At 38.7% G+C, this 22289-nt stretch overlaps 1 protein-coding gene across 1 annotated transcript; it reads right to left on the bottom strand.

Moving 5' to 3' along the window:
* Positions 1 to 37: 37 nt before the first annotated feature.
* Positions 38 to 21494, bottom strand: LOC129766720 (uncharacterized protein K02A2.6-like). The gene is made up of 2 exons (XM_055767319.1): positions 21366 to 21494; positions 38 to 727 (listed from the first exon to the last, which is right to left on the bottom strand). The coding sequence occupies exons 1-2, from the start codon at positions 21492 to 21494 to the stop codon at positions 38 to 40; spliced, it is 819 nt and encodes a 272-aa protein (XP_055623294.1).
* Positions 21495 to 22289: the final 795 nt, after the last annotated feature.

The raw sequence follows: 22289 nt of genomic DNA, 5'->3' as shown, positions 1-22289 counted from the left end.
TCCAACAGAATACAGTCGTCTCCAACATCTCCCCTTTTTAATAAATGTGGTACGGGTTGAACCACTTCGGCGGCCTTCTATTCCTAGAAGATCGCCGAGGAACTGTTATCACCGGATCTGCCTCAACTGCTGATCCAAATTCGGTTGAAGCTGATGATGTTGACGTAGATGGGGACTGGCCAGACGACAAAGGACTAGACACAGGACTGTGCAGCTGATCATGCCGCAGAGTAGACGATGCTTGTTGCGAAATTGAAGGTTGCAATGTTCTGCCTGATGAAGATGCTTGCTGAGATGGTGGTATTGCTGGAGTGGGAAGTGAACCTTGAGTAGTCGAACCTGGTTCTGGTAAGTTCCAGGGTTCAAGTAAAACATCCAAGGATAGCTTTGGATCGCAATTGCTCCCTGGATTTGCCAACTGATCTGCTACTGAATCAGTCACGGTTCGTCCTCGTAACTCATTGATGTGTGAGCGCTGCAATTGATCGCCTTCTAGCCATACGTTGTAGATGACGTCTCCCAGTCGTTGTAATACGGTGCCAGGTACCCATTTCCAACTGTTTCTGGTGAAGACCTTGGCGTAAACTGGATCGTCTTTGCTATGAAACCTCGGCTGTTTATCAGGTTTTGTAGTCGATTCCGGCTTACGAACTGTTGGTGGACGAAGCAACTCGAGGCACGTTCTGATTTGACGATTGAACATGACCTCGGCTGGCGATTTGTTATCCTGTAGGAAGCGGTTTGGCGTGCTCCGGTACGTAAGCAGCAAAATGTCCAAGACTTCTTCGATAGCTTTTGTCCCCTCTCGATTTTTTTAACGGTGTGTTTGAACGTGCCTGTGGTATCCTGAATTAGAGTGTAGCTCTGGTGATATCTAGATCAACATGTCAAAAGGGTCCATTTTCTTTGATTGATTCTCTTCATCTACATTCTCTATCATTAATAACTCAGTAATAACAGGATTTCCTGATGTGTTCGACGACAAGGAGTGTGAAAGGGGACCTCGTTTATCAAACTACATGGCAAAACTGGAGCAAAATCTGTCTAAAAGGCCGTGGTTATCGAAAGAGAAAGACGGTGAAGAGAATCGATCATAGAAGATAGACCCTTTTGACATGTTGATCTAGATATGTAAACAAAGAGAGCTCTGGCGTATGCGTGCAAAAAAGATAGAAGTTTCTGGATGTGTGATGCAGTTTGCATGGAAGATGTGTTCGATGTTTTACGGAATATCACATTGGCGATCCTGCCATGATGAAGTTGCGTAGAAAGAAAGTGGTGTGTTTCAGGAAGTGATTTATTTTAGAGTTTTTTTGTCCCCGGTAAGTGAATAGCAGCCAAATAATGTTGACAAGAGAACATCCAATATTCTCGGAAGTGCTGCTAGTAATGTAGAAAAAAATTAATTTCGAATCTATATGTTTTATGTTGAGTTAAAATATGTTATTGGCGATCTAACGCAAAACGTAAACGATCGGTGAGACATCTGTATTTTGTTTTTGAACTAAGAAAATGATGCTAATGTAACCTAAAACTCAAAAACAAATCACGTATATTTTACTTCCGGGCTTTCCAAGGTAGTTCTCACATGCAGGAATCGTGCATTTTTCTACTTGTGTTTGATTGTGCTCTCGAATTTCCATCTTTAATTCAACCATTGTCAACATTTTTATAGTTTTCACTACTGAAAAAGGTAAATAAATAACATGTTATATATAAAATTGCGCAGAATTAAATTTCTTACAAACTCATCGCAATGAAATAATCTTCTATGATTATAACATTGTAATTTATGGAAATAACTACAAACCTTCCATAAGCTCACATGGCAAAATTTAAAAGCATCATCACTTTCACCGCAGCGCCGTCTAGGTGTGGATTTGTACGTTAGATCGCCAATATGTTTTGGTTGAGTTGAAATCTCATGAAAATAAGACCAAGAAACGAAATATGAATATTTATTATTAATAAATTTAATCTACTTTATCTAACTAAACTACTAGTTAGTTAAAGTAGAACTAAAGTTGAGTCGGATGTAATGCCAGATTTTTGTAAAATTGCAATATTGAGTCGGGTTCAGCCCAAGGCCAATATTTTGGATGAATTTTCGCCGAGTTCTGTTCAAGGCCAAACGTGTACAATTACAACATGTTCAAGATCAAACTAACGGTCGCAGTAGTTCAAGGCTCCTACAAGATAAGAAGCCATGTGATTCACAATCGACTTACTATTTGGAATACGACTAATGTGAATAAAAATCGAGGACCGAATTTCCAAAAGCCAAAGGACATCTGGTTCATAGACAGGATTATGCAAAGAAAATTACAGTCAGTACTAAAATTGGTAGAATTGATCTGTAAGAAAGCTATAATTTAATATCTAGCCGTATTTATGCCTCTATCACATTTGTCAAGGAAATATTAGAGTGGAGGCGATCTGGCGTAGTGGTAACATCCATACCTCTCACGCAGAGATCACGAGTTCAATTCTCACTCCCGACATTCTTCCAAAAATGGAAGAAAAAATGACGAACCAGCCAAAATGTGTTGAAAGTCACTATAATAGAGAAAAAAAGGGGAAATATTAGAATGCAGGGATCTGTAAAGCTATCGTCACGGAATCTGCCATTGACATGTAGATAAAATATAAAAAAAACTTTAATATGTACATAAACGTAAGACGAATGAAAAAAAAATAGTTATGTATATATCAATGAACATTTTGATTGTTTTTTCGACTCTCCAGACATCACATCTCGTTTATATTTCGTTTTTAGTATCTCCGGAGGATGAGGGAACTTGACTAACAGAGTTTATGAACTTAGGTGCAACGAAATATGCTAGAGGGACTCATTCTTCTAGATGTGGAAAGCGAAAGGGGGATTGTTTACCTAAAGCGTGGAAAAGAGAGGCAGATGAACACAAGCAGATGAATTCCTGCATTCTCCTAATAGTTTAAGTGCTATTCAGCTGACACTAGTACTTCATTCAAAGTTAAACGTTTTGCGTATAGAAAAAAGGAAATGTTCACAATGTAAGCTATCGTATTGAATAGAGTTGACAAACTTTGCATAAGCGTATTGTGTTCCGTTCACAAACGATGCACATTATACTTTCAAGATGGCTTCAGTGTGGTTCTGACATGTTGACTCACCTTAACATATACTTCTAAGACGCTGGTGAACTAGGTTCCATTGTCAGATACCAGGGTTGTGGGCATCCCAAGACGAGCGAATAGCCCACGTAGAATGCTGATGGTAGCGTGGGAAGTGATTCGTCGAGTTTGAACCACCTCAGGCCACTTGGAGAAGCTGTCGACGGCGACGAGATAATACTCACCTTCGACTGGACCGGTGAAATCAATATGCACACGTTGCTACTGACCAGATGCTCTAGGCCATGGAACAGGATCCGATTGCGGAGGAAATCGTGCTACTGACGCACAATGCTAACAAGTCTCGACGAAGTCCTTCACTTGTTCGTCGATCGAGGGCCAGTACACATAGCTTCTTGAGAGCGCTTTCATCCTTTGGATTCTAGGGTGCCCAAGGTGTAGTTGTTTTAAGCACTGCTTCCGATATTGCGAGGGGACCACGAGTCGTTCTCCAAACAGAGTACAACCGTCCACTAGACTGAGCGAGTCCTGCCTGGCTTGAATGGCTACAGTTCCTGCTCGATGAGTTGCGTTTGCGGCCAACCATCTCTGACATACCGGAATACCTTGCGTAGAAGTGGATTGGAGGATACTGCTCATTTAAGCTCTTCAAACCCCTCATACTGCTTGTAAGATGCATCTACTATTCGTACGATCACTCCTGATAAGTTCTTGATAGAATTTTGATCTGGTAAACGAAGTCCAAAATCTGAAGCCCCTATACAATAGCCATGTCTTGACTTGCTTGTATTCGATGCAAAAACAGAAGTAAATGATTCTGAAGTACTTCATTGCACTTTTGACTGTATTTAGGTGTTGATGAAAAGCTATCTGAACCAGGCCGTTTTGAAAATATTTTCTTCTAACCATCAAACTCCCGCCTGCAAAGTTACGAGCTGAAAAATTCCATGACACGTTCTGTAAGTCCTTCAGTATGAAGAAATTCTATTCAAGTTAGATTTCTTTTTATCAGAGAAGTTCTCCTGAAATAGTGAAACCCATGGCATTAGCTCCCACATTAGTTTTTGGACCCGCAGCTTTGGAAATGATATGTTTATGGTTTAGGGAGAATTTTCTCGAAAAGGCTTTGTTTAGATAGCTTACCATCAACACGAATGAACAGTCAGAAGTGCGTAGAAATACTTCAGAATCATTTACTGCTGTTACTACATCTAAAAAAAAGTGGGTAATTTGGCATCAATTCATAAAATCCGGAAAGTCATGGCATGGTTTGATAAATAGGGGCTTCAGATTCTGGACTGGTCAGCTTGTTTACCAGGTCAAAACCCTATCAAAAACTTATGAGGAGTGATCGTACGAATTAGAGATGGGCAAAACAGTTCACTTTGATGAACGGTTCACTCACTAACCGTTCATCTAAAGGAATCAATTCTTTTGAACCGTTCTTTCGCTCTTTCGTTCAGCGGTATTAAGAACAATATAGAATGTTAGCTAGAACCCAACATCAATAGACAGTTATTAATTGATATCGTTGGATTGGATAGTGTTCGTATGGGATTTATATTTTTGAAATTTAGTGGGGAAAGATAAGATGCTTATTCTTTGAAAGTTGCAAACTGTATGTGAAAATAGGTTTTTCGGTCGACAAAAGTTTATATAATAATTTGATGCGCACAAAATATGTGCAATTTTTCATATTCACTTTTTGGACAACACACAGGTTCCATGTAAGATCATATTTCATATTGTTCATTCAGAGGAAAAAATCAGCAGCGATCTTCACTAACAATCAATCATACAAATAATCACGATAACACGCACACGCAATAGGCCAAACAATGAATTGAAAGCAACGAAAAAACGTTTTTCTAAACATGCCGTCACTATAAGATTTTATGTTTACCTAATCCATGAATCGCCCCAACTTCCCCCAGATTTTTTTCTGATGATCAGGAAATATATGAATGTTACGCGGAATTGAAAGAATACATGAAATTGAAAATATATAGTTTTGCTTTTAATACTACGAAAATCTAATTTAATTTTTAACCCAAAATTGAGTATACATTAACACAATAAACCCTGCGTTACATGCATTTTGCTCATAAATAACAATATTGTTTTATTTTCCTTACAAGCATTCTCGTTATATTTATCCATTCCGTCCATCGCAAATCAGTTCAGCTGCACTCGTTAGTTCGCAAACAGTTCGCCCGCAAACACTTCGTTCTTAAACAGTTCGTTCCCAAACAGTTCACTCGCAAACAGTTCGTTCACTCTTTTCGGCGAACTAGTTCTTTCGTACCGTTCGTGAACGGTTTGTCCATCTCTAGTACGAATAGTAGATGCAGCTTACAAGCAGTATGAATGAATTGACGAGCTTAAACGAGCAGTATCCTCTACGCAGAATGTGATACACACTACAATATGGCGCAACTTGATCAAAACCACCCCGAATGGGTTATTTGAACTGATTGAGAATTAAAGATGACCTACGAATTAGAAACTTATTGAAATTCATGTGAAATTGATGTTAAATTTGTAGAGGAGTGAGAGTTTTTCATCTGGTTCTATAGTTATGAAACACTGGAATTTTAGTTTTTCGAATGTTTCGCGTGTGAACTCAACAATGAAGTTCAAATGGACAGTCCTATAAATGAAGATAGCTATTATATCCTACACTATTCAACCTTCAATTCAACCGACTTCTTACACATCTCTGGAAACTCAGAAAAAATGAGTAGTTCTATAGTTGTGAAACGCAATTTATTTCGGTTTGTGAGTTGACAGAGAAGCGATATTAGGTATGTACGGAAAAGTAAATTGTACTGGTGGAGTAAAACGAACAGTTGCCAGTGGGAGTGAGTTGGACTGTGAAAAGTCTGTTTGTTCTATTCCTAAGGAATGCCCTGCATCAGTAAACGGAAATCAAAACGCCAAAGGTGGACTGTTTAGAAGCTGACTGGAAGCAAAAGCAAAATAGTTGAGGGTCTGTCCGTTTGTACTGCTGAAAAGCACGATATCACTTCTAGGTGGATTGATTCGATTTTTTCATCATTTAAGGGTCTGTCCACATACCACGTGGACAGAAAAAGCACGGTTTTAGACTCCCCCCTCCCCCTCCGTGGACAAGCGTGGACATTTTCATACCCCTACCCCCCTTTGTCCACGTGGACATTTTTCCTTTTATAATCAAAATAATTAAGGAAAGAACTGATTTGCACCTAAATTCCATTTTTTTCCTGTCTGGAAGGTCGGAAAATAATTAATTTTCTTGGATTTTTTTCGAATGTTACGAATAAAGTGAAGAGCTCGGGTATTTTAGTTATTGTTTAAGGTATATGTGTAGATGTATTTTTCATTTTTTAAGTGCACGAATAATGATTATTACGCTGTTGACAGCTGGATGCGTAGATGCTGTCTGAAAATTGGTACCTTGCTGGTGGTATCGGATCCGAAGCAACGGGGTGTCGTAGAACAAATTTCAATGAATATTTTGAAACATTAGGACAATACCTAAAGCGTTACATAGGGGTTTTTAAAAATTCGAAAAATTGCCGAAATGGCGGCCATTTTTGTTAAAAATGAGTTATTTTTTATAAAAAATCGCTGTTTAGAAGCTCATAAAAAATCGAAAAAATGAGATCAAAAAATCAAAAAACGGCTATGTATAACGCTTTATATAATCCATTTTGAAAGGCTGACAAAAAATTTCAACTAAATCGGTCGAATAGATGCTAAGATATTGATACCACCAGTTGAAAAAACACGGTATCGAGAAAAACGCGTTTCAAAATTCGTACAGGTGAGGTCATACATTTAGCTGTAACTTTCCAACGAAATCGAATATCTAAAAGGGGCATAAGCTTCCCAAAAATGCAAAAACAAACAAAAATTCGATTTTTTTGATTTTCCAGACCGGGGTCCCCCCTTAGGTTGTTTGTCAAATTTCACTAGTTGTACCCTGTACCAGTTGTGGCCCATTGTTTTTGTATGGTAGAGAAATGGGTAGAATAACAAAGCACATGCTTCATATGAGGTTAATTTGGAAATACTTGTGAGTATATGATATTTTTTGTTTTTCCATTATAAGCGAATATATAAAGGCTATCTGGTTTTGCTAACACGGAAACACGCAATTTACAGTTGACCAGATGAGGAACAATTCGCATCTGAATTGCCAATCGCCAATCGAATAAAAATAAATGGATAAATGGAAACGATTTTCTAAACACTTGCAAAAAAAAATACGTTGATATCACATAGACGCCAGTAATAATCCAATCAACTTGATTAATTTGCTTCCATTTGATTCACATGTAATTCCAGTAGAACATTGTACTACAGAGATGCATTGTCTTGCATTGTTTTATGGCAGAGTTACAGTGTTACTCAAAATTTTAGATGAAAAAAATCTTTGCCCACTCCGGAATATGATCGATCACTGCTAATCTCTGGATTTCCGATTCACCTTTACTCTGTAGCGCAATTCAAAATCTTTTCCGCCATAGTTCGGAGAATTTTCAGATGGTATTAATAGCGTATTAAGATATTTTATTATTTTTCAAATCCTTATAGACCATTCTGCATTGAGTGTCTAGATGGCTTCCAAAGTACTCGCGTGGAAGCATTACATCAGAAAACTCACGATTCATTGATTCCCAACTATGAAATCGAGCTCAAATCTCAACTATGAAAGTTGAACATTTCTTGAGACCAGTTTTTGCATGAAATTGATCCCAATTCAAAAGTACGCTACATAGAACAATCAATTCTCACTCCCGACATTCTTCCAAAAATGGAAGTAAAAGTGACGAACCAGCCAAATGAGTTGAAAGTCACTATAAAACAGATAAAAAAAAAATTAATTGAATTCATTTGAAAGATGAGAAAATTTTCCATAATATTCTGTTGTAGAACATTTTAAATAGTGAAAGATAACAATAGGAATAACATTGTGGTGTCGAGGAAGGAATTGTAGAAGGGTTGGAGAGCTTTAATTTTGTTGATAGAAACAATCGAGTTTATCATCAAAAAATAATAAAACCCTTAAAAAACGAAAAATTTTAAGTATTTTTCGACTTCTAAAAGGCACTTCAATCAATCAATTCAAATGTTTTACAACTGCAATCTATGCGAAATTTTCTGAAAAAAATAGAATACTGGGTCAATTGATTCAAGTTTGACGACTAGTGGTGCATGGATCGTTTCAAGCAAATGAAATATTAATTCCTAGAAATTGACGGGATTCCAATACAGGTAGGACTCGATTATATACAGACTCGATTATATACGGACTCGATTATATGTGATTCGATTATATACAATTATAGACCTGATTATATACAGTTTGGAAAAAAATATTTTTTTTTATATTTCAAATATGACTTATTTCAAGAACAAATGTAACCTTTCAACGTTAAAATGCAATTTAAGTTGCTATTACATGTGGGGTAAACAGTGGGGTAAAAATCGTGATTTTTGAAGATTTTGCTTGAATTTTCACCAAGAATAGTTTATATCGATATTGCAGTCTAATTAAGAAAGATAGAAGCTGGGTGTCAAAGAAAAAATTGTAGGGTGGTTGAAGAGCTTCAATTTAATCGATAGAAACAATCTAGTTCAATATAAATTTTTACGATGAAATTAATAATAAAATATTACAAATTATAAAAATTACTTTTAAGTTTTTCACTTACCTTAAAAGGAGATGAATCAAAAACCAAATTGAATAAAAATATTCAAAAAATGAAAAATACATGCGTAAAAAAACGAATAAAAACAATTTTTTTTGACTCGATTATATACAGGATTCGATTATATACGAAAAGAAATCAAAAACTGTATATAATCGAGTCCGCGCTGTACTTTGAAAAATTCTAACTTTTCGAGAAAAAATGATTTTACACGAAATTCTGCATGACAAACTATACAGACATTATTTTCCTAAGACTAATTGTTCTCGAGAGCTCTATACATGCTCTATAGAAAATTGTATTTGATAAAAAAAAACCATATGTGTAATATCATGGAAACTTAACCATTATGGAATCGTTTATTTTTTGTAGGTTTGAGCTAGGAACGTCTATGTATAGCCCGCAACTATAATAGTTATAGGATCATACAAAATATCTCGGTCGCTCACAGTTTACGCGAGTTATCTTAGGATTTCAGTGAAGGATGATATTACAATGATATTACAGAAGTTCAATGATATATGAAGCACTCTCAGGCAGCTCAATTCGTTTCTTCATAAATACGGAATACTTAAGTTAGGCGGAAAGTTGTGATTATATTAGAAAAAATATTCATTTTTCGTGTCCACGTGGACATAGCCTATACCCCCTGCCCCCTCTCCGTGGACAAGCGTGGACATTTTCATACCCCCTACCCCCCCTAAAATTGTCCACGTGGTATGTGGACAGCCCCTAATGGACATTCGTGATGAGTTCAGGCCTTGGTTGAATAAAATTATTCCTCTCGCGATCACATATTATATACCTGTACATATTCCCCCCACTTCTTCTTCTTCTTCAATGGCACTAACGTTCCTAGAGGAACTTCGCCGTCTCAACGTAGTATTACTTGCGTCATTTTTATTAGTACTTAGTTGAGATTTCTATGCCAAATAACACGCCTTGAATGCATTCTGAGTGGCAAGCTCTAGAATACGCGTGATCACAGTGCAAGTCGGAGGAAATTTCTTTGACGAAAAATTCCCTCGACCAGAACGGGAACCGAACCCGAACACCCGGCATGTTAGTTATGACACTAACCACTCGGCCAAGGGAGCACCCCACATTCCCCCCACTATACATCCATATTACCCGCATCGAAAAAAATTATGTTCTTTTCGGTCTGTTTTAATTTCAGTAAAACACATTGAAAAACACTTTTTTGTAAAATATTTGGCCAATTAGATAGATAGTTTCCAAAGATATCATTGAAGTTCTTCTTCATATGTCCGTTCTACCCCCACCTCCCTTACATTCATTGTCCCAAAAAAATTGACATGTGGGTTGGTTTCGGTCAAACTTCTTTCCGATATCAAAGCGTATTTTTTACAGGGGTACGACTAAAACGTCAAATCCCCCATATTGCCAGTGTACCCAATATTGCTGCGGTTTACTGACATTTTGGTTCAATCAATTACTGTTGTTTACAACTCGGTCCGGTTACATAGTCGAATAGTGGCTAACTTTAAACTCCATGTTAAATGTGAACACCTCCATGTGAAACCGAAATATGAAAATCGCTCATGCAGTTAGAATAAAGCAGCGCATTTTTCGATTTCAATCCTCGTAAATGATATGTTGATAAACAAATGACGCCATATTGATTTTGATTTTGGGTAGCCTATATTCAATTGATGTCTAACCCCTGATTTTTTACGGATTGTTTTAGTTGGTCGGGTTCAACAATGAGGTAGCTTACAACGGACTTATACTTATGACAGACATACAGCTGTACTTGCGTTGTACTTCGAAAATTGTATGTCTGTCACCATGTACAGCGCTAGAACCATGCAAGCAACTCGGTACAATCGCTGTACCTGTACCGACCTGTTTTACCGCTGTACATGGCTACAGCTGTACTGTGCGCTGCGCCATAGACGGTTAGTGGTGGGTAGCATGAACAAGCAGAATCAAATCACTTGATAAACGTTCTTTTCATTGACTTTCTTTTAAGTTAATAACTCAGATTGGAAACTTTTTTGTTGTGTTTGATAGTTTAGACACTAAATAAAAACCTTTTTCATTGAAATATGTGGTGGAAATTGGAAAAATATCTGATTGTCAGTTTGACATACGGTACAATGTACAACCAAAGTATGTCTGTCATGGTACGATGGTACCTGTACAACGCTGTACACGTACAACGCAAGTACAGCTGTATGTCTGTCCCTGGTATTACCCGATTTATCTCTACTCAGCGAAGCTATCAGGTGTATGGCACGATTCTCGCTATCTCATTCTACCTACCGTCACCGCCTATCTCACTATCCCTCTGCTGAAAAAGTTCATCATCGACATCACGATATGTCAGTTTGTGGTAAATTGGTAATTCGCGACGACAGTGGTATTGTGTCGACGTCTGGTGGCGACTTCGAATTAGGGCCATAATTTGGGTCCCAAACTCGTTAGTGTGATCTCTATCAGATTAGAAGACGCGAAGCCGGTTTTTAAATTTTAAAATTTGAATGAAAATTTTCACATCATGTTATTTAATTACTTGAAACATGTATTTCTGACTTTCATTCAACCATATGGCTATACAATTCCAACATTGTAACTGAATTTTTGACGTAGGATTACGTCATTCGGGAACATATGGGGGTACAAATTGAAAAACGAAAATCGATCGCATCGTTAAAAATGTCCAATTTCAAACGCTTATTACTCAGTTATTTCATGATGGATTGATGAGATTTTTGCATCGAACGATTTCGGCACTCTATAACAATTTTTCACCTTGAATAAAATAATATATATCATGTAACTAACTATCGAATAGTTGAAAAATCTCAACTCCTATTCTAACGGAAATAACCACTTCTGATTGGTCGAAATTGACGACATATGCAGCGGGTCCCTAACAGATACAGCAAAGCCAAGCTGCCTAGGGGAAATCGGCATTGCAAATGCATTAAAGTAGAGGAGCTTTTGTTCTCACTGAAATTTGTTCCCTAACAGAGACATCAAAACCAAGGTGCCCGAGGGAAATCGGCATTGCAAATATATGCAAGTCGAGTGCAATTTTGAATTGCAAGTAAGGTGAGTGATACGATTAATTATAGCAAATGAAATTTAAATTTGGAACTTCAATGTTGGTTGCTTCATGAAATTACATATCAATGACCGATCGTGTTTTGTAAAAAATTTAGCACAAGTGTAAGTGTAAAATTGTGTGTGGTGAATTTTTTTTTCTCTTTATTTTATCCATACATAACACAGGAGGCATCTCGTCTTGGATCACAGAGGGCGATTTTCATCATATCTCGCTCCACTTCGGTATCTTTTATCTGATACGCTCTATCCAACGACTGTTTACCATCCTTCCGTCATCCTCACACGGTAAACACTGGTGAAGTGAATAAACAATACCCAACAACCAAACAAAACGGCCCTTTTCAGGGCCACCGAATTAACGATGTAATTATTCAAACATATCCAAAATCAACAGATAGTCCGACGGAATCCTACGTGAACTATGCGGTCGTGTCTAGGACACAACCCTCCTGTGACTTTTTTTTCATTATAATATAAAGTTATCTTCACAAACAATTTTCGTATGAGACCTTTTCCCCACCTGCAATTCAAGTGTTTTTAATTTAAATAGAATACTAATTTGATAAAGAAAAGCTAATTTTCATTCATAATTTTAATTCTGAAAACGTTCATTCCGACTGAAAATCAGCTATTCTTTGACGCTCCCCTAAACTAGTAAACGAAGCTCAATGCCGTCAACGCGGATCGCTGTTTTGAAGAAAACAAATACTTTTGACGTTGGAGATGTTGACACCAAAAACATGGCGGGTGTCATACGGCTGGAAGCTATCATCTGAGGTGAGAGAATTTTTCCGGGCTCGAGTAACTGATCAATATACAGCAAAACATCGATTTTACTAAGACAGTTGAAGAGAGGAATCAGCTGGATATACCGGTCTTAAGATTGGCCAAACGTGACTTCTTGGATTTGCAAACCAAGTATGTTTTAACACTGGTGCAGCTGGGTAAACTAGAACAACTGGCTGGCGTGGCACTTCTCAAAGCTCAAAATCCTCGAAGTACGTTGGTCAAACTTTAGTAAACGAAGTCTACCTTTGGGATAGAAAAAAAAAGATTACGGCAGCTAGTCGTGAATTGGTGAAAAAATAATCTACAAGGAATATATTAGGCTGTCAAAAAAGTCCTGCTGTATTTCCGCGAGGTGTCGTTGTAAGCGCGTAGTTCTAGTTGTATTCATTGTATTCATTGTCATACTATAGCTTGTTGGAAAGGTATTTTTGCGCGCTATAATATAGTCCTTGACAGTGTTTTGTTTGGTTAAGTCGTTCGTGAGTTATAGTGTCGCAAATATGGAGCAAAATAAAGAGAAAATCCGACATATTTTACAGTACTAGTATGACAAAGGCAAAAATACATCTCAAGCTGCCAATAAAATTTGTGCAGTTTATGGACCCGATACAGTGTCCATTTCCACCGCACAACGATGGTTTCAACGTTTTCGTTCTGGTGTAGAGGTCGTCGAAGATGCGCCACGCTCCGGAAGGCCTGTCGTCGAAAATTGCGACAAAATCGCTGAATTAGCCGAGAAAGACCGGCATAGTAGCAGCCGTAGCATCGGCCAAGAGCTGGGGATAAGTCATCAAACCGTTATTAACTATTTGAAGAAGCTTGGATTCACAAAGAAGCTCGATGTATGGATGCCACACACGTTGACGCAAAAAAACATCTTTGACCGTATCGACGCATGTGAATCGCTGCTGAATCGCAACAAAATCGACCCGTTTCTAAAGCGGATGGTGACTGGCGATGAAAAGTGGGTCACTTACGAAAACGTGAAGCGCAAACGGTCGTGGTCGAAGCTCGCTGAAGCGGCTCAGACGGTGGCCAAGCCCTCATTAACGGCCAGGAAGGTTCTGCTGTGTGTTTGGTGGGATTGTCAAGGAATAATCTATTATGAGCTGCTTCCCTATGGCCAAACGCTCAATTCGGACCTGTACTGCCAACAACTGGACCGCTTGAAGGTAGCACTCATGAAGAAGAGGCCATCTTTGATAAACAGAGGCCGCATTGTCTTCCATCAGGACAACGCCAGGCCACACACTTCTTTGGTGACGCGCCAGAAGCTCCGGGAGCTCGGATGGGAGGTTCTTTTGCATCCGCCGTATAGTCCGGACCTTGCACCAAGTGACTACCACCTGTTTTTGTCCATGGCGAACGAGCTAGGTAGTCAGAAGTTTGCCACAAAAGAGGCCTGTGAAAATTGGCTATCCGAGTTTTTTGCCAATAAGGAAGCGAGCTTCTATAACAGGGGTATTATGAAGTTGGCATCTCGTTGGGAACAAGTCATCGAACAAAACGGCGCATATTTGACTTAAAACAGATGATTGTAACTAATTTTATGAACAAATTAAAATTCAAAAAAAAATACCACAGGACTTTTTTGACAGCCTAATAAAATAACTTATAGATATAATTATTGTTTTTCGTTTAACTAAAAGCTACGCTACGAACTTATCCTGCAGCCCAATATATGGGATACTTACGAAGAATGGCTCTGACAACACGGACTATGAGCGAAAGTGGTCTAGGAAAGTTGTGATTTATACGTAAAATAACACGCCTTGACTGGGTTCTGAATGGCAAACTCGAGAGAACGCAGATCGATTATTTTCCATTAGAGAGGCTCCAAACTACAAATTTTATTCGCCTCTAGCTTTGAAAAAGACCTGTGAGAAGATCAGTGGAAGGTCCTCGAATTGAACCCACGATCATTCGCTCAATGAGTGGACGTGCAACCGGTATTGCTAAGGAGGCCCCCTGCGAGAATACGCGTATACGCAGTTCAAGTAGAAAAAAAATTGTTCGACGAAAAATCTCGCTGCTAGAACGGGAATCGAATTTTAAGCCGGCATCATACGTGTGACGCTAACCACTCGTTCTTGGGAGCCGTCTCACTTGATTGTAAGTTAGAAAGAAAAAACAATTCTTCAAAATTCATACCGGACTGAAAACAAGTGATATAGGAGCCACTATGGCCTAGTAAAAGGCCACGAGCCTATTGAGAAACATTGTACAATTGTTGTTTTCGATGAAAACTCTTTAGTCAGAATAATTCTTCCAGCAGTGGGCAAAATTTAGCATTTTCTCTACCGTAAGAATATCAGTTTGATCGATGCTTCATCTAGTGTGTAAAAATTTCTATACAACATGAGGTCACTAAATGTTCTCATGCACTTAATCCAGATTACATGAATCGCAAATATAAACCAATTAATAACGTTGATGCTTATCAAATACATTACATTGATGGCGCCGGAAGCCGTATGATCTAGCATTTCATCCACACTTCTACTGTCGGCCAGAGTTCGATGGCAGCCGAGGACGTTGGGTTTTCCCAGACGAAAACATCGTCTGGTTATATTTTGTTTCCTCCGGGTCGATGTTGGTGGCGCGGCCCATGTATGAATAGGTCTCATAGTAAGCATCCAGTGAAAATTAACTCAGTTTACAAACGCATATCCTCATAACCTGGTGGATCCCAACAATGGATGCGGTCAATCTCATAAACATATTCAATCGATTTTTCGTATCGAACGTGTTAATTGTACGGCGCCACAATCGATTGAAGGCAGTATCGAAAGGTGTAATGAAAAACTTCGCAGTCGTAGTGGGTGTAGCGCTAGTCGCATGCGTTATCGAGACAAACTACAATAGATCTGAGCATTTTACGATCTGAGTTTTGATGTACGTTCTCATTATGACTTCCAGTTTATTGGGCGTGACCGTGGGACGTCAATATATACACCTACGAAATTGTGATTCCCGTGCTAGGACGAGTATTGCTGGAATACAACTTATATCTACGTCTACTTTTTGGTCAACTCTACGTGGAACTCCTATCGGCTCGCTATCAAAATCTCCAGCGGGTGATCAGGCTGGAAAATCTGAGGTCGATGATGGAGGTTATGGACAAATTCGATGAATTGAAAACAATAATATCGAAAATATTTGGCAAACATCTACTTCTCGGCAGCTTATACCAGGGACAGACATACAGCTGTACTTGCGTTGTACGTGTACAGCGTTGTACAGGTACCATCGTACCATGACAGACATACTTTGGTTGTACATTGTACCGTATGTCAACAATCAGATATTTTTCCAATTTCCACCACATATTTCAATGAAAAAGGTTTTTATTTAGTGTCTAAACTATCAAACACAACAAAAAAGTTTCCAATCTGAGTTATTAACTTAAAAGAAAGTCAATGAAAAGAACGTTTATCAAGTGATTTGATTCTGCTTGTTCATGCTACCCACCACTAACCGTCTATGGCGCTGCGCACAGTACAACTGTAGCCATGTACAGCGGTAAAACAGGTCGGTACAGGTACAGCGATTGTACCGAGTTGCTTGCATGGTTCTAGCGCTGTACATGGTGACAGACATACAATTTTCGAAGTACAACGCAAGTACAGCTGTATGTCTGTCATAAGTATTACTCGCGTTCTTAGCATGCTCGGTGATAAGTTATAATATGTTGATAAGAATTCAGGACGATAGCTTCTCGCTTTGGTACAATTCGGGTTGGATAATGGACGGCGTCTGGCACATGTCGTTCTTCTTTGTAATAACCTATCGCTATGGGTTCATCGAAGAAAAGGTAGGCATCTTTCAGTATGGACTGCATGTATGTTTTGAGTTCACTGTACAGTCATAGCGGAATTCGTCAATATGCTTTTTAGAAGGATACTAATCAATTACTCAAATAATTTTAATTTTAAATGCCGAAAAACCAAAACCTCGTTGAACCATGGTAAACCATTGAAATTCGTTTCTCGTTGAGCGACTGAGCAGTTATTAGGATCCTAGCTCACTCAGGGATGAGCAACGCTAGTAGATGATGGTAAGCGTCCCACATATGAAGAACGAGTTTCTCGAGTTTATCTACAAAAGACTAATAACAACAATTGAGCTCTCCCACTTTGTCAACACCAAATCTGATCCGAAGTCGAAGTCGCGCTTCACCGCAGTAGTGACAGTGACAGTTTCTCATAAAAATATGAAGAAATGCCCAAAAATGCAAAAAAATAAATAAAAATTCACCTCCTTCAACCTCCTATCAAAATGCTAAAGTGAGTAGAAGTTGTCGTCGTAAAACTGTATTGCTATTGACAGCAGCGATCAGAGTTAGAGATTTCCACAACAAACACATACCTCTCCAGAGCCAGCTTCATTACAAAATCTCTCTGCCAGAAGTTCCACCTAAAGCGTACCAGGATCAACGCACCGATCAGTGAGATCGGATATCGCAAACGTCCACTACTGAGACACATTGTCGTTCGCCTCTCGCTTCGGAGAAATTGTCGTTTTCTCACTTCTAGAAAATCATCAAAATACACTCGCTAACAGGTATTTGCTCTTCCAGAAGACAGTTTTGGGATATCTCGTTTGCGGAAAGAACATGGATCCAGATCGAGATCCACAGGCAATCCATATCATTCACGACTATAAGAGCGATTCGCTTGACAAACCAGTTTGAACGCTTCTAGGAAATCGACAACTTCGACATTGGGATAGTCTACGCTCCCGATGAGCAGCTCTGCGAAAATCATTTCCAACAAACTGTTGGCCGTGATCATGATGGGAGATACATAGTCCGTTTTCCGATGGGGGTGGAGATACTGTCCCTGCTCGGAGATTTTTACCCAGCCACACTTCTTCAATCCCAATCCATGGAGCGGAAGTTCGCGCCGATGAAACTCAGCATAAATCTTTTAGATACTTTATGCAAAAGAATGGATGAATTGTCCACATGGAAGAAATTGAACACTTCTCGTGGCTCCCACAGTACAGCTCCGTATTCCACTGTCGTAGACCTCGCGGTCACGCTAGTTCGCGTTTTTTTACTCGTGTGCTCGACTAGTCGGCCACTGACGAAGGAGAACGTTTTCCGTTGTCGGTTCCGGTGATTCGCTAGTTGATAACGATGATCCAGCAAGCTGGAAGTGGGCAACAAATGATGTTTCTTGTCAACTGTTGGAAACATCCCCAAATCTCGTACTGGATCACTCGCCTTCAGTGAAAACACTGGGTCTCCTATTTTTCCCAGAGGCGAACACAGTCAAGTTCAAAGGTCCAGTCCTGTCGCAGCTGATCGCCGCTAAGAAATATCTCGCCATGTCTGGAATCTCCCAGTTATTCGATTCGTTTGGCCTTTTCGGACCTGTAGTAGTAAATGCCTAGGTGTTCGTCCAAGTGCTCATGGCAGAACACATTTTGAGGGACGAAAAACTGTACCGAACTCAGTCTACTCCAATCGCTTTCCATACCACACAGGACAGTGTTGAACCGCCATGAGAATCTGTACTGGCCTTCTTCTTCGTCCTGGCGTCCTGTGCAACGCCATTCTGTTTCATGGCAGTATAGAAATCAGGGCTCTGCATAGTCATAGTCAACTGAGGATAGTCAGATGACTATCTGACTGAATATATCCATAGTCAGTTAGTAATGACTTTTGGCTTCTTCACGCAGTTTCTCCGTCAAAACGACTGATCAGTCAGTCGGGCGTTTAGTCGCTATCTCCCTCTACCGACTCGACTATATCATTTCATTCTTCCCAGTCGAATTGTCCTCATTGCATTTTGAAGTGACTTCCCCCAAAACGAATTCGTTCCTCTCTTTCTCTCTCCCATGTACATGTGCATGCATCGATGTTTGAGTTCAACGTGGTTTGACATACGCTACAGGTGAGCTAGATTATTTTGTATCGTACACGAAAATTACTTACACGTATAGAATAACGTGCAGTGTGTGCGCACTATTTTGCACGCCTAATACTAACTAATACTAACGCGGGGACCTTTATAGCATACTCGATAATTGTCTAAGTTCGTTGGTTTGAGTTCACGATGGGTAGACAACAAATCGTCCATTGATGGGGTAACTTCTTTTTTGCATCAGAAACATGTTTGCGTTCCTCTTTATATGGATGTAAAATAAGATTGCGTACGCGGGTATAAAATTAGTGTCAGGGGGAAATGGAAGTGTGGATTGAAGTCAGTTGAATGAAGAGGCAAATTCGTATTCATTAGTCGAGTCAGTTAAAATAACCACTGACTGGACCACACCAATAATTCGCTTTACGGCCTCGATTCGTTCCACGAAACTTTGCCGCAAAATGAAAAGCCGTATAAGAAATCAATTAAAATGGCTGTATTTTTGAAAAAAAAAGTCATTTTTGGAGAACAGGAAAAAGTAGACTTTTCGGGCCACCCTAAAATAGGAATGGGCACCTCTAATGAAAAAATAAAAATTACCTGTAATGGCATTTAAAAACAGATTTTTCACCGTTATAGCGAATCATTTTAGGCCGTAAATTGAAAACGTACCTTAATTGGAGAGTTTATAGTGAAATGCCGTATAAAGAGCGGACGTATAGCGAGGTATGGGTGTAGTTCACCAGTCATCCTCGCTAGTCAACGCTAGTCAATTCATTTTCTAGTCAAGTCACTTTTTGTTGACGGCGACTGCCGAAGCAGTTCTAGTCGAAGCGAAGCTGCTGAGAGTAGAGTCGGTTCTCATTTTTCACCTTCGAAGATTTCAGGCCCTGATAGAAATACATCAGTAAGTTGTTTAAAGTCTTCTAGGAGATGCATTTCATCGTCCATTATAACACACGGAAACTTCGTCAAATATTCGCGATAAAGCTTACGAGCGCGTGTTTTGGCCGACGTGTTCTGCTTATCATTGGCGTTCGGTACAGTCTTCACCTTCAAAGACTTCATTCCTTGTCGGTGCTTAGAAGTGTGCATGAATGTTGGCGACATTCTGATCTCCTCCGTAATATTTTTTTACCTCCGCATTCTTGTGGAGGTAGCCCAAGCTTTTTGGCATATTTTTTTTATCGAGAGATTCGGATTTTCATTGCGACCGCACACAATTACTTTTCGCATCTGCTCTTCTTTCGACGTCATTTTATACTGAGTGCTTGCAATATAAAAAACAATCAGAAAGAACAGACATACGCCCACCACTCTGAAAAATATTTCACTCATTGTTGGTTATTTCCGAAGATGTGTGTGTTTAAGGATGTTCATATTTTGTTGTAAACAAGCCTTAAGGTGAAGGTGGAAGCTAGCCATTGTAGTAGTATAGGTAAACCCACGTGTAAAAATGGGGTAATAGTGTTTGTGAGAGAAGAGCAAAGCACATGTAAATAGATCAATTCACTTATCAGACTGTGTGGCGCTTCATTGACACGAGTCTGAATACATTTGAAAAAAAAATAACAATTCAATACTGAAATTAAATGTATGAACGATATGTTCCGATGAACAATTGCAAACATAAATATATATATATATATATATATATATATATATATATATATATATATATATATATATATATATATATATATATATATATATATATATATATATATATATATATAGAAGGTACATTTACATATGAAGTAAAATTCTGATTATACGCGAGCGTAACATGAGCAAATTTATAACACATGCGAATTGGGGCTCTTTTGATATTAACAAGTTCTTCCACATAGTAACTCGATGCTGATAATTTCTTAATATTTTCCTTCGTTGGTCATATTGTTTTCACATATTCACGTTGAAGAGCCTTAACCTTGCTAACACTTGCTCGAGTTTTCCGACGTTTTTCACTATACAGTGCGACAGCAGATAAAAATTTAATATGTTGCATTCTGTAACCCGAACGAAATCGACTTGTGCATTCTAAAATCCATCCAAGATTCAAACCAAATCGACATATGCAAAAATAGCAACAATGGCTTGACGCGAAACAAACGTCAAAATAGGTCAAAAAAATTCGTTCGTATTCATGAAGCGATTTACTCCCTATCATATTAAGATGCCAGAATGCTGTTTTAGTTTGTTGAAATATAAATGAAAATTATTGCTTGGTGTTGTTCAAATACTTCGAATATGTATTTCTCACCCTAACTGAACTATTTCTTATAATTTTCCTAGCATTGGCCGGACTTGCGTACTCTGGAATCATTCCAAGAGGAGTGCAATCAGTAACGAATGTATGGAAGAAATACAGAAATGCATTGCACAGCAGCGCATAGCCAAACCACAAAAGTACTGAGCAAAAAGAAATAATCGTTAAGAAAAAATACACACACTCAACACCAACATGAAGTTCTCAAGAAATACAAATGTTCATTTTTTACTTTCAAGATGATTACCATTTAAGCTGAATGTGATCAAAACAGCGTGATAGAGGCGAATGAACTGCAAAGTTTAAAGCCTCTTAAAAACAAAGAAGAAGAAGAAACAGCGTGATGTCCTTCTTTTATAGGTATGTAATAGCAAAAATGGAGAGGCTCAAAATTTCTTTCTTTATCTTCAAATCAATCGGGTTGCTTAAAAAAACTGAAGTTATATTTGAAAATTCGTGTTTTACATATTAAACTTGTAGAATCTTATCAATAAATGGACTTAACTGAAGCGATTTCTTTAAAAGTACTAATACTTGCTCTTCCTTCAAATTACCGCCCACATCTAGGAAGTTTGCTGGGTTGCCTCCGATCAACTTGATAAAGTCCATTATTGCCATTACCAAGCCGGCTCCGTTCACCAAACAACCAATTTTACCCTTCATGGCGATATAGTTGAGGTTGTATAGCTTGCTTCCACCTCCTTCGGGTTGGCATCTTCGTGAACGTCCATCGCGAAAATGTCTCTCAGTCGAAACTCGACGATGTCATCAAAATTTAATTTGGCATAAACGGAAATCATTCGACCGTCATAGACTCCTGCTCCTTTAATTTCCAGAAAACGGATAACATCCCCGCGTCTGGAAGAATATATATAAAAAATAACAATAAAAAACATTCATCTTTTCGCCCGATACGATCGATACTTACTGCTCGGAGATATGGACGGCTCTCTTTAAACCATTAGTGATCTTTGCCTCGGCCGCCATTACATGTGTTGCGCTCGCAAACGCATAAAAGGGATATATATTTACTGAAATCATTTAAAATGACCTCAACAAATAACATACGTAAACAGCTTCACGAATATGGATAAATTATTTTGACGTTTGTTTCAAGTCAATGCACTGTTGCCACTTTTGCGTATGTCGATTGGGTTTGAATCTCGGACGGATTGTAAAATCTAGAAGTCGATCTCGTTCGGGTTGCAGAATGTGAAAGTCGATCCCGAACGGATTGGGAAATCCAATCGCCGATCGTGAACCGGAATAGAGATGAATATCTTGTGAGTAATCGATTAGAGTTTGGTTGATATTACTTCATGAGAAGTGTGCGAAAACGATAATTTTCTTCACACTGTTTCGCAAAATTATTGATTTTCTGGCGAGGGGTGAGGGAGGGAGATGAAAGAAATGAGCGCCATTGTGGCAGCCATTTGTGGCTAGCTTCCACCTTCACCT

This window comes from Toxorhynchites rutilus, chromosome 2 (assembly GCF_029784135.1).
Source record: "Toxorhynchites rutilus septentrionalis strain SRP chromosome 2, ASM2978413v1, whole genome shotgun sequence".
In the NCBI taxonomy this organism is placed as follows: domain Eukaryota; kingdom Metazoa; phylum Arthropoda; class Insecta; order Diptera; family Culicidae; genus Toxorhynchites; species Toxorhynchites rutilus.
The sequence above is the reverse complement of the archived record's forward strand: the minus strand, read 5'-3'. Positions and strand labels throughout refer to the sequence as shown.

Bases quoted from the DNA above. Each gene is read 5' to 3' on its own strand.
- LOC129766720 (XM_055767319.1), bottom strand. From the start codon at position 21,494: ATGAAGGGTAAAATTGGTTGTTTGGTGAACGGAGCCGGCTTGGTAATG. The intron at 728-21,365 runs GTATTAGTACTT...CGCTTCCTACAG, and splicing joins GTAATTTGAAGGAAGAGCAA to GATAACAAATCGCCAGCCGA.